This window comes from Nematolebias whitei, chromosome 4, assembly GCF_014905685.2.
Source record: "Nematolebias whitei isolate Nwh7 chromosome 4, NemWhi1, whole genome shotgun sequence".
Lineage (NCBI taxonomy): Eukaryota > Metazoa > Chordata > Actinopteri > Cyprinodontiformes > Rivulidae > Nematolebias > Nematolebias whitei.
The window spans coordinates 14,624,853-14,638,460 of record NC_056501.1 but is presented as its reverse complement, the minus strand read 5'-3'; the positions used below and the strand labels follow the sequence as shown (position 1 = coordinate 14,638,460).

General features: G+C 40.3%; 1 protein-coding gene across 1 annotated transcript in view; it reads left to right on the top strand.

Annotated features, from left to right (window-relative positions):
* The window catches only part of xkrx (XK related X-linked), a 22,788-nt gene extending 9,734 nt beyond the window's left edge, over nt 1–13,054 (top strand). The window contains exons 2-3 of the mRNA XM_037675738.1: nt 5,249–5,508; nt 11,873–13,054. Coding sequence (XP_037531666.1) covers nt 5,249–5,508; nt 11,873–12,708 — 1,096 coding nt within the window. The 3' untranslated portion in view covers nt 12,709–13,054. The remainder of the gene's footprint in view (nt 1–5,248; nt 5,509–11,872) is intronic.
* The last annotated feature ends 554 nt before the right edge of the window (nt 13,055–13,608 follow it).

The window sequence follows — 13,608 nt, the reverse complement described above, 5'->3', positions numbered from 1 at the left end:
AAAGATAAAAGTACTGAAATGCTAACAGCAACAAGGTAAAAGCTAGTGACAAATACCAAAAGATAGCTAAAAGTAGTGAAATGCTAACTAAAAGCAGTAAGTTGAAAGTTAGTTACAAGTAACAAAAGGCTAGCTAAAGCTAAATAAAAAGACAAAATAGAGCAAGTCTGCAAAGTCAACAATGTATTTTTTTTTTTAATAAATGAAGCGCTCTTGTATTTCTGTGAGTAAATGTTGGTAAATAAAGTGATATATTTCAAAAAGCTTAAAAGTTACACAACCCAAAACTCACATCATGCATTTTCTGACTGAGCTAAATGTTTTGCTGTATGAACAACACAAACAGCACAAAGTAGGCAGATGAAGTTTGATAAAAATTAATAAAGATAAATTATAAAACGGGGGGGAAAAAATCCTTGTTTCTTCACATAAACTGATAAAACAAACACCTTCCAGAGTGGAGTTAAACTGTCTAAACTGTCATTTGTAGGAGTTCATGTGGAACTAGCTTTATGAAAACAAATGTAGCTGTGTGTTACGCCTCTGAAGGAGACAAATATGAACTCAAACAGTAGAAATATGTCACTGAGTGGTTCTGCTTGTTTTCATTCCTGCACAGATCTCTTCTCTTACTGGCGTTTCCCTCAGGCCAGCAATTTAAAACAGTTTCTGTCTGCACAACATCTTCAATCTGAACTACTGAACATTAACTTCTCAAAATCATGATTTCAGTGCAGCCATGAGACCAAGAACTGAACATAAGGTCAGAATGATAGCACTTCTCTTTTTTTTTAGGTGGTTCTGAGCAAATCTGCTTCATCTCAGGCCTGATGGGAGTTTTCCTGTGTGACTCGGGGATGGTGTAACAACTTGTCTCGTGGCTGCACAAACATACCATATCTGCTATCAAAGGAGGAATTTCCACTCATCATGTTTACATAAACTATTTTAGGAACTTTGCCACATTCTGCTGGAATCGCTCTTTAGAAATGTATTTAATCTCGCCACCATTCTAAAATCATTGCGCCTGGTTTGGCAGGACTCTGTCCTGACTCGCTCATTTGGGTAAATTGTATCTCAGTACTCGGAGAGGAACTACAAAACAGATCTCAGACCAGTCTCAGCTTGTTGTGCCGTTTACTCTGCAGTGTGATGGGGCGGTGCCAGTGAGCCTGGTGGGGTAATCCCAGGAAACCAACAAACATGTTACTGAAGTGCTGCTGGAAGAACTTGAGATTGCTCTGCTGCTCTAAAAATCAAAGTCAGTCATGTTGTCTTGTGTGTGGACACAGTGTCTCTGCAGCTTACTGTAAATATCTGCCTGAACAGTCCAGCATTGAAAGTCAGCACAGTAATTCTCCTGATTAATTCGTTCACCTTTCTGCTCATTTTTCCTTCATTAAGTTAAAGGACGGTTCGCCTGCCCCCTTCTTAACGACCGGTAGTGACATAATTCAGTTTGTCCGTTAACCTGCAGGCTCTTTAGTGAGTGTTGTGCCATCTGTGTTGCCAGATTACCGTGGAAAAATGCAGTAAAACAGGTTTTTACGGTGCTATTTGTGAATGAATAAAAGTGGCTTTGTGTCCTTTAAAAAAAGAAGTTTGACTCAGATTTCAGGTTGTGGAAGATTGGTTTTGTGCCGCAGTAAACTGTATCTTTTTTTTTTTTTTTTTTTTTGGAGTTGCTGAAGCAACCGTGTCTGAAGTCGCGCTCCTGCACAGGGGTGTGAGATTTAGTGCTGCGGTGAGAATCCCCAGAGAGCTCGGGTCGTGCTCTGAATGCAAACGTGTAGTTTGAGTTGCATGTAGTTTTACTCTAACATTATTCAATAGTTTGTGTTGACATCTAGTTAGTCTTTGCGCTGCTGCTGGTTAAACATTTGGCCTTTGAAAAGATGCAAGGGTTCCTGCACGTATTAAAAAAAAAACTTCACTTCTTACACAGAAAGGCTTTTCAGTGTAAAACCTGTTTTCTTTTCTCTTACCCCTGGGTCCAAATATGGAATATGGAAACAATGAACCTTTACAAATATTGAAGCAGCCACACCCAGAGAGGTTCAGGCTTTCTTTCCACTGACTGCCCTCTGCTGGAGCCTCGTCTCAAGTTTCTGTGATTTACAAAGAATAAAACTCTTCAACGATTACATTAATTCTGACCATGTTCATTTTAAAACGAATCTTTAAAAAAAATCTATAATAGATAATGAAATTGAATTGATGAAATGATAATGAAGACTGTTAACTTTGGAATTGGTGTATTTTTGTATTTTTAATTCCTGTGTGTTTCGAAGTATTTTGTCATTGCTTGTAAAATGTTATTATTGAGATGGTTGATCTGAATTTTTATATTGTTGATTTGTTTTTATCTTACGTGTTTTATTGTGTATTTTTTTGTCTGTTTGTAAAAGCACGATTTAATTGCATTGTTTTTGGCGTGGACCCCAGGAAGAATAGTCTCTACTACAGTACAAACGAATGGGGATCCTTAAATAAACAAGTAAACAAACAATCATACATTAAATCAGAAAGTTATAAATAAATGTCCAATTTTAAACAACTAAATTTACAACTATTTGCTCATATTTAATCTCTAATTGACATATTTTCACTTTAAAACAAGTGTTGACATTTTTTTTTTATTTACTTTATAATATATAAGAATAAGAAACTCAAGAACATAGAATAAATAAATATTAGGTCATAAGGAATAAATTTGAGAGTGGTGGTGCACAGGTTAGAGAAGATGGGCCTATGATCCGAAAGTTGTAGGTTCAACTCCCTGTACCGTCAACATCAAAATGTGGGTGGAAAAGGTGAAGCACCCACACCTGCCTCCGCCCTCATTGGCCCCACTCTGGGCCCCTGAGCAAGGCCCTCAACCCCCACCATCTGCTCCCTAAACAGGTCTCTCTTGAAAATGAGTTCTTTTAACTCAATGAGACTACCTGGATAAATAAAGGGTAAATGGAAAAAAAAAACTAGAATAACAGACGTATACTGGTACAGATATTCACAAATCAACCAGAACATTATGACCGGTAAAGTGAGCAACAACATTACAAAAAGCTGTTTTGCTGGAATAAACTTGACACTGTTGTAATTTTGATATCGGATTCCTCCCATGGCACAAACGCTCTCCTAAAACCAGAGACCCCTTCAGTATGAATTGCTTTCATACTGTTCATACCCATCCTATAAACTTTGTAGTTAGAAGGGGATCTCTTTATTTTGCAGCTACTTCTGGAGAATAGTTGGCAATGGCAAATCAAAATTACAAGAAAATCTGCAGATTATTCTTCTTTCGGCTTTTCCCTCTTCAGGGGTCACCACAGCGAGTCATCCTCCTCCTTCGCACTCTGTCCTCTGCATCCTCTGTCCTCACTCCAAACTCCATGTCCTCTCCAACTGCATCCATAGATCTCCTCTTTGTCTTTTTCCTGGCAGCTGAATTTCTAACATCCTTCTACCAGTATACCCACTGTCCCTCCTCTGGACATGTCCAAACCATCTCAGTCTGGCCTCTCTAACTTTATCTCCCAGTTGTTCAACCTGTGCTGTACCTCTGATGATCTCATTCCTAATCTTATCCATCCTTGTCACTCCTAAGGAGAACCTCAACATCTTCATTTCTGCCACTTCCAGTTCTTTCCTGTTTGTCAATGTCTCCGTCTCCAGAACATACAACACAGCTGGTCTCACCACTGGCCTGTAAACTTTTCCTTTGACCTTTGCTGACACCCTTTTGTCACAAATCACTCCTGAAACTTTTTTCCATCTACTCCATCCTGCCTGGACTCACCTTTTCACCTCTTTACCACACTTCCCATTTTCCTGGACAGTGAACCCCAAGTACTTGAATTCCTGCAACTACTGTAATAAAATCTGCAGATTATACATTGTGGAAAATTTCATTGACTGGATTCAGAGTGTTTGAGACCAGCGAGCCTTGCAGCCACGTTTAACGGCAACAGTTTTTGACAATCATTCCATATTTATGTGTGGACAGCCACACACACACACACACACATTAAAATTTATCGCCCCACCTAGGCAGGTCTGCAGGAGTACACTTTAAGAAAGGCAGATTTGGGCCTTTTTTTTCCCATGTATCATCAACATGGTTTTAGATCTGGACATGCTGTCAGAGGACAACTCCATGCAGGTGTCCAAATACAGATGAGTTGGAGACGATTGATACAAAACCGAGAAGGGTTTGAGGCTTTGACCACTTTCTGACTCTTGAAAGAAAATTTGTCTTGACTTAATGACATTCTGGAGACTCCCTCATGGACGTTGTTTGCCAACTTAATGCCATCAGTCGCATCCCGCTGAGGTGCTGCCAGAAAAGAAAACAGAAGCTTTGGGGAACCGATTTATTAGATGAGTGATTAAACTGAATATTTATTTATTTTTTAAGTGTTGGCTGATTTAAATACAGACATCCAAAATGGCTGTTTTGTTCTCAGTAGTTACCCTCTGTAAAAGCAAATGAAGTCCAGTTGTTTTGTATTGAACACTTTTTGAATTCATCATGTCCTGGATAACTGAGAATCTTCACCAGCCTCTGTAAAAGTATTAAAATTGACTGTCAAAAATCCTTTAATGTCATTGTTGAGTATTTTCAGTAAATTAGACATACTTTAAGGCAGGGGTTCCCAACCGTGGTCCTTGAGGAACACCAGCCTTCATGTTTTAGTTGTTTCTCTGCTCCACCACACCTGATTTTAATTAATCGGTGATTAACAGACTTCTACAGAACATGACAAAGTGCTGTCCAGATGACCTGACTAAAAATTGTTGGATTGTGTACCTGGATTATTGAGCATGGACTTTTTTTTTGGTTTTGAACCAGTTTGACATGACTGTGGACGAGGAAGAGGGACGGCACAAGAGGAGGGGGCGTGCCAAAGACACCATCTTAGCACCAACATAACTGGTTTGTTCCACTTTGGAGTAAGCTGTTTGGGGGAAGAATCAGTTTTGTGTTGTGTGTTTCCTTGACTGATGAAGCCTTCCGGACGGAAGGTGAAACGTTTCAGCAAAAAAAAAAAAAAAAAACTGTCCAGATGACCTGACTAAAAATTGTTGGATGACAAAGTACTGTAATGAGATCACTGAATCAGGTGTGTTAGAGCAGGGAAACAACTAAACCATGCAGGATGGTGTTCCTCAAGGACCAGGGTTGGGAACCCCTGACTTAGGTGTTTTGATTTAGCGCCACTCTTACCGCCTGTTCTTTTCATTTCAGGTGTGTTGAGGCCCTGTGGGTCTATTTTAAGGCTGGTAAGAAGGAGGAGCCCTATGTCACTCTGTCCAGGAAGATCAGCCTGAAGAAGGGCCAACAGACGCCCATGGAGCTAGAAATCGGCCAGACGGAGCGCATGCTGGCCGTCCACAGGAACGCCTTCAAACGCACCGCCGTCATTCAGGCCTTCTTGGGCTCCACGCCTCAACTGACCCTGCAGCTGTACGCCACCATCCAGGAGAAATACGTGCTCCACACGAGACGTAAGAAACACCAACTCTGTTCTGAGGGAATATTCACGTTGGAGGGGGTTTTGGATGCAGGCAGGAGGAAATGGTCGGAGTGCAGGAGCAGGAATATTTGATTTGAACCCATCAGCTGTAAGGCTGGAAACATCGGTTCTTCTCTTCGGCTTGGGTTCACCATTGTAATGCTAGCTGCTCCAGGTTTGATAAGAATCTGCTCTACCCTCTCTGTTTCTGCATCAAATTCACAAACTGCATGCTGGAGTGAACATGTCCATCAGGCTCAGCGGGCGTGACCAATTTGTTCTCGTTTGGCATCATAACTCAGCCGAACACAGACGCAACGTAATTATGACCGTCTGTCACACGTCAGCCGTGTGAGACGCAGGCTGCAAACAGCGCTGGTCCTTGAGAGCTCCGAGTTGTTTACTGGGATGTGGGCAGATTTTCCTTTAAATGCATAAAACTTTATTTTAATGTGGCCAAACTGCACCTGTGCAGAGAGACGCAGCGTTAAGGCAGAGGTACAAAGCTCATTTTGCGAGGGCTTTGTGAATTGTGCACAAAATTCTAAATTGCATTCCCCCAAAACGTTAGTAGATCTGGGAGTCGGGGTGTTGGTTTACTGATAAATGTTATTTTAGATGGTCAGATGGTTCATCACCTTTATTTAACCAGATAAATCTCCATTGAAATCAAGATCTCTTTTCCAAGGGTGACCTGGGTCAGCAGCACGTCATAAAATAAAAATCAAAACAATTAATGATATAGGATAAATACTATATATTATATTATTATATAGTATATTGTGTGAATGTGTTTAAGAATTCACGCTATCGTGATCCATCTTTGTTTCCTTAAGATTTTTGGTGCGATCCTCGTCCTGCAGTTTTCAGGCAATTTCAACAAATCATATCAAAACGTTCAGCTCTTTCAGGACAATCCTGCTATGACTTTTGGTATTGGTGCAACTTTAGTTTTTGAAATATTTAGCCTTTTCTGCCATTTTTTTTTCTCATAGAAAATGAATTGAGCTCATTTTACATCCAAATCTTTAGATCTGTTTACAACCTTTTACTGCTCCTTTCAGCATCTTCTATCTTTTCAGCTACCTTTTTTGGTATTTTTTTTTAGCTAATTTCAGCTTTTTTCAAATTAATAAAAATTTTTTTGTGGTAATGTCTGCTACTTTCAGACTAATTAACTTCTTTATGCTCATTTCAGCTTTTTTTCTGCTAGTTTCTGCTATTTCAGAGACTATTTAGCTGTTTTTATGCTATTTTTTTATCTAATGCCACCTTTTTTTTTATTTTGGCATTTCTGCTTCCTTCTGGTAATTTAAGCTTCTTTCTGCCTTTTCAGCTACTTTTGGCTAATTTAAGCTTTTTTAGCTAATTTCCTAATTTTTGTGCAAATTTCTGCTTATTTAAACCTAATTCAGTAAATATGTGTTGTTTCTGCTTTCTTCTGCTACTTTAGGCTAGTTTTTAATTTCAGCTACATTTCAGCATGTTTTTTTTAGCTAATTTCAGCTGTTTTCAGTAAGTTCTTCTGCAATAAGCATTCACACTGCATTTCTGCAGGAAATGCAATTTATCTAGTTCTATAAATGGTTTTGATTTCAACGTGTTCAACAGTTTAGAGCATCATTCGGCTGTTTTATCCACATTTTGGTCATTAGTTAAATGTTAGATGTGTTAAAGCCTCCTACAATGTTCAAGTAAAGATTTTTATAAAGTTATACCAGATCCTCAGGGTTTTCTTTTTCTTCTTTGAATCTTGATCTGTTTTTCTGCAAATTAATTTCAAAACACAAATTAAAGTTTTGGCCTCAAGGTGGCAGCAGAGGAAGAAATATGGTAAATTTATCCTGAGTTGGAAATGTTTTTAATAATATCAACCAGCATTAACACTTAAAAAAGATTATTTTATCATATATTTTTTTAATATACATTTTGAATGAATTAGCCATTATTGTTTAGTTTTTATTGCTAATAAAAACTAGGATTTCCTGTGCTCCAAAAATAAAACCTTCTTGAAAACAAAACACATAATTTATGGCTGAATTTAATCACTTTAATGACAAATGACATCATAGATCACCAGTTTTACTGAAACTTTTTCAGTATTAGCTGAAGCAAGTTAGCTAATCACAAGTATGTAGTTAATTTTTTTAATCTACTTCTTGCTAATATTTGATGCACAGGGAGTTTCCTTTTTGCTTGAGATAATTTTATTTTAAGAACACGCGATATTGTTGGGTCTTCCCCTGATGTTTCACACACATGCTTCTGTTAATATTCAGGCGTATGTACTGTTTGATATATTTCTACTCGACAAACTACTGTAGTTGGAAAATTTGTGAACTCAAAGGAGGAATCCCTAAACAGATGTGTGCTTGAAGGAAAGGCCTGAAACCTTTCGCCTGAGGACAAAACGGGTTGTAAAGGTTTACTACAGGGGGAAAATGATGCTGAAATCTTTCTGACTCTAAAAATCAGCGCCCTGAAGAGGTCGATCCTGATCCAGTGCACCAGTGATCAGATCAAACTGAACCAGTTCCATGACCTGAGGTCAGAAAGAGGTGAAAATCAAGTTTCTGTTTGTAATACACATGAAGGATGGTAAAATAAAAAAACTTGAGCAGCTGCCTCGTCAGCGTTAAACTGCAGAATAAATGAGATCAGTGGAGCTTTGTTAAGAATCAGCAGGTTTGTTGGCCAACTTGGTCGAAATGAAGACAGTTAACAACTTCAGACAATTATTGTTTAGTTCAGATTTTTATTTATGTAATATCTAAAATACTTATGAGTTCTGGGTCTTTTGATAAATGCTATTTTTGTAGAAATAACTTTTACTTTGAAAGTCTGCTGTACGTTAAAGCGCTGACTGTATCAAATTAAATATTTAGATATTAACTCCGTGTGCTCCTTGTATCCTGATCACTAAAATATGGTTCGAGGGGCCTGACCCAAATAAATAAACCTACAAAAAAAGCCTTTTCATGAAAAGATTCTTAATGAAAATGAAACAACAACTTTGCTCACCGTCATTTACGATTTGGCCTGAATTTTACTTTACCTGCTGTGTAAAGTCGGACCAAATAAAATTGCATATATTATTATTTTTTTAAACATAAAACTGACATCTTAATGTTTTTGAAACAAGGCAGAATTATTAATTTTTGTAGCCATTTTGTTTTGTGCAAAATATTTTAACAAAAAGAGGCATTTTAATAATCCAGCATGCTTAAAGTATGGTAATTATACCATACTTGCTGCCGTACACGTCACACCGCCGTATTCAGTCCACATATGTTTAATAAAGTGGCAAAAAACATAAATACATTGCTTCGCCGTATAAGTTGCATCTATTATGCGTCACCGCTGACCACCCACAAATGTGGGCCGGTGTTGTGCCAAAATTCGATTGGCTGCCAAATGGAGGCCACAGGAGCGTGCATGGGATTTAACAAGATTTACACTTAAAAACAATTACTTGTTTGCTCGAAATTATAGCAAAGGTGTGTCTCAGTTTAACTTTTCTTTAATAAATGCACTTTAATGGTCAAATCAGCTGCATTTCGCCTGGGCGGAGCGGTGAAATGCAGCTGATTTGACATTTGCGCCAAGAATTCCAGAGCGAGACGATGGTGGCTCGGTGTGGCAAGTCAAGCGTCTCATTAATAGTCACTTTTACCTATTAATAAGACACTTGGCTTGCCATTTTACTCGAGGGCCCTCTAGCGGCTGAAAATGGTAGTGTTCAATATTTTCCATGTCAGAATGAACGAAATCATCAGATCTCAGCCAAAAATTGTTATAAATATGGGAAAAAATGTAAACAAGTCACTTCGCCATATAAGTCGCAGGGCATGCTAATTTATGCTAAAAGGTGAGACTTACACGGCAAAAAGTACAGTACTCTTTAGAGAATCTTTATTTATTTTATTTTTCACCTTTATTTAACCGGGCATAAACACTAAGAACAAATTCTTATTTCCAGTGCTGGCTTGGCAGCACCAACAGGCACTTGTAGGGTCAAGGGAAGGGAAACGATACAGTTAGGCAAAACTATAAAATACAGCAGTCAGTAACAAACAAGGAATCACAAATTACATGATGGACGGACGGACGGACGGACGGACGGTCGGTCGGTCCCTCCCTCCCCAAGGTAAAATTTGTCTTGGACATCGTGCGCGCTAACAAAGCTTCTTCCACAATTAAATTCACTACAACCAATAAAATCATGTGAACCCCACAATAAAATATAAAACGTATATTAATAAAAACACTTAATTCAATAAAAACACATCCTTCAATAAAAAACACATACTGCACATTCCCACATACATTCCAGCAAGTACACGACACAACAATGAGACCAGAGATCATAACAAAAACCTATATGCCTCCTTTGTTTAACAATCTTTTTTTTTTTTTTTTTTTTTTTTTTTTTTTTTTTTTTTTTTTTTTTGATGGCCTCCCTTCTCCCCTTACAGCCATCCTCTCCACACCATTATTATGAAATATTTATTATAGTGACTATCTAGTGTAGGTTTTTCCTTTGTTTAACAATCTGATTGATGTTGGGACAAATTAATTTTTATATCTGTTAAGTCTACAAGCAGGGACTCTAAACCGTTTTCCAGATGGTAACGATTCGTGTCTGAATGCTGCAGATCTCTCACCTCTCCGATCTCTCACCTCTCTGATCTCTCACCTCTCTGATCTCTCACCTCTCTGATCTCTCACCTCTCAGCTCTCTCACCTCTCTGATCTCTCACCTCTTAGATCTCACCTCTTTGATCTCTCACCTCTCTGATCTCTCACCTCTCTGATCTCTCACCTCTCAGATCCCTCACCTCAGATCCCTCACCTCAGATCCCTCACCTCTCTGATCTCTCAGATCTCTCATCTCTCAGATCTCTCAGATCTCTCACCTCTCTGATCTCTGACCTCTGACCTCTCAGATCTCTCATCTCTCAGATCTCTCATCTCTGATCTCTCACCTCTCTCACCTCTCTGATCTCTCACCTCTCAGATCTCTCGCCTCTCAGATCTTTCTGATCTCTCACCTCAGATCTCTCACCTCTCTGATCTCTCACCTCTCTGATCTCTCAGCTCTCTCACCTCTCAGATCTCTCAGATCTCTCACCTCTCTGATCTCTCACCTCTTAGATCTCACCTCTTTGATCTCTCACCTCTCTGATCTCTCACCTCTCTGATCTCTCACTTCTCAGATCCCTCACCTCAGATCTCTCACCTCTCTGATCTCTCAGATCTCTCATCTCTCAGATCTCTCACCTCTCTGATCTCTAACCTCTCAGATCTCTCATCTCTCAGATCTCTCAGATCTCTCACTTCTCTGATCTCTGACCTCTCAGATCTCTCATCTCTCAGATCTCTCTGACCTCTCACCTCTCTGATCTCTCATCTCTGATCTCTCAGATCTCTCACCTCTCAGATCTCTCATCTCTGACCTCTCAGATCTCTTGATCTCTCAGATCTCTCACCTCTCAGATCTCTCATCTCTGACCTCTCAGATCTCTGATCTCTCAGATCTCTCACCTCTCTATGTGGCTTTAAACATCTGTTAAGTTCCTGGGAGAAACCAATGCAGACATGTTCTTGTTTTTAGTTTTTTACACCGGCCTACAACCTAGCTGTTTTTTGTTGTTGTTACTTTTCCTTTTAAATACCATTTTATTATCACTTGTTAAAAATAAAAAATAAAAAAATAAACAATTTGTGTGTGTCCTTTATATTGTTGTCTTTGTTGTCCACTGTTGTCATCATTCTTTGTTAAAATCAGGTCTCGTGTAAATGAGCCCCCGAGGCTCAATGAGATTAACCTCTATAAATAAAGGTTGAATGAATCAGGTCAGGAGTTACTTCCTCTTGAATAATCTTCACGTTTATTTACAAATGTTAAATTGTCTCTGGATTCCAGGAGGGAACAAACATCAGCATCTTGATGCGCTTCAAGTTGAATTAATTGTGGATAAAACGGTTAGCATGCCTGTTGCAGTCTCATGCAACATTGTGAGACTTTGCTCTCAGTCCATTTGTTGGGAATTACTCTCAGCCACTACCACACCAAGTTTTAGCTCAGTATCTGGAAAATTGGCATAAAAATAACTATTTTTGTGTTTTCTAAGGCCAGTTGGCTTTGGCGACCATCTTAAATTGGATTGTCTTCAAAAGTAAATCAGTTGTAGTTGAACATCCAGTGGTTATTTCCTGAAAGTTTCTTTAAGATTAGTCCGTTGGTTCATGAGATATTTTTCTAACAGACACGTGCAAAAACAGTATCCTTTGCCTTTTGTTGGCGGGTGATAATGTTTAGCTGTTTGCTAAAAACCTTCTGTTTGTGTTTACAGTGGCTCTGATGATCATCACCCTCATCTCCATCACCTACGGAGCGCTCGTGTGCAACGTTCTGGCCATCCAGATCAAATACGACGACTACAAGGTGCGTCTGCGCCCTGCCGCCTACCTGTGCATGGTTGTGTGGCGGGGTCTGGAGATCGCCACCCGGATCACGACTCTGGTTCTGTTCAGCACGGCGCTCACTTACTGGGTGATCCTCATCGGCGGGCTCAACCTGCTCTTCTTCTTCTTCATCCCCTGGGTGGAGTTCTGGGCCAAGGGCGGCTCGTTGACCGACGACGTGGAGAAGAACTTCTCGAAGCTGGGCACCGCGGTGGTGCTGTGCATGTTCACGCTGCTGTACGCCTGCATCAACGTGTTCTGCTGGTCGGCGGTGCAGCTCGACCTGACCCACCGGGAGCTCATCGAGAGGAAGCAGGTCTGGGGCGGCCTGGCTAAGTACTACTCGGCGCGCTTTGTGGAGAACCTCCTCCTCATCACGCTCTGGTACTTCTTCAAGTCGGACTTCTACGAGTACGTGTGCGCGCCGCTGCTGGCGGTGCAGCTGCTGATCTGCTACAGCCTGGCCGTGCTCTTCATGCTGCTCTTCTACCAGTTCTGCCACCCCTGCAGGCGCCTCTTCAAGTACAACGTCCACGACTGTCTGCGCTGCGTCTGCTGCCGCAAAGGGAGGCGCGGAGCGGGGGGCGGGCGGGCCAACCTGCCGCCTTCCTACTCCACAGCTGCCACCATGGTTCTGACTTCAGAGGAGCCGCTGGGGCTGCTGGACCCTCAGAACTCGCATCCTCCCAACAGTCAGCCGCAGGATCTAGAGACAGATTGTTAAAGACACGATACAATGAAAGATGAGGCATGATATTAAATTACAGAACAAACTGAATATTTCCCTCAAGTGAACAAAACGACTCATTTTTCATCTCCTGACGTCTTTATTGAGGACTCTCACACATACTGGGGGGCGGGGCTAACCAAAGAATGTAACGCGTCCAGGTATGCTGCGACGCACAATGGCGTCTGTTGAGAGAGCAACACTGAGCCAGGTGTGAGGAGGAAAATGTGCCAAGTGTGTCTGAAATGAGTGGGACTCTCCCAGTTTACCTCTCAGGGTTTTCCCGTCTGCACACGTTCACACTCAGCCTTTAAAGACAAATATCACTGCAGGAAATAACTAAACGGATTTATTTGCTTCCCTCTTGTGCCCATTTATTGTGATAAATGCCTTTTGTTGTTTACTGTCCATTTGCCTTGAACTGGGGGGGTGGGGGGGGGATTGGGTTGTGAAAGAACAAAACAAAAATTGTGAGGAGATGGAGAGATCGTTTAAAAGGGACTTTGAATATCTGTGTGTCATCCAGGATTAATCTAAATATTGTTGCTTTGAGACGACTGGCACTAAATGAGTCTCTGCAAGTTCTTCAATGTCTGTTTTTATGCTCTGTTCAATTTCAGTGCCTTCACTAATATTGGACTACTTGAATCTTAAATAAAGTGAGAAAACCTGACATCCTCTGTCTGTTTTTAAACAATGAAATGTTGTATCACTTTTCATCCCAACAAATTGAAAGTTCATGGGCGATGTGACTGATACTTCCTCGTTCCTACGTCTCAAAGGTTTGTCTAACTTCAGGTTTGTCTAACTTCAGGTTTGTCTAACTTCAGGTTTGTCTAACTTCAGGTTTGTCTAACTTCAGGTTTGTCTAACTTCAGGTTTGTCTAACTTCAGGTT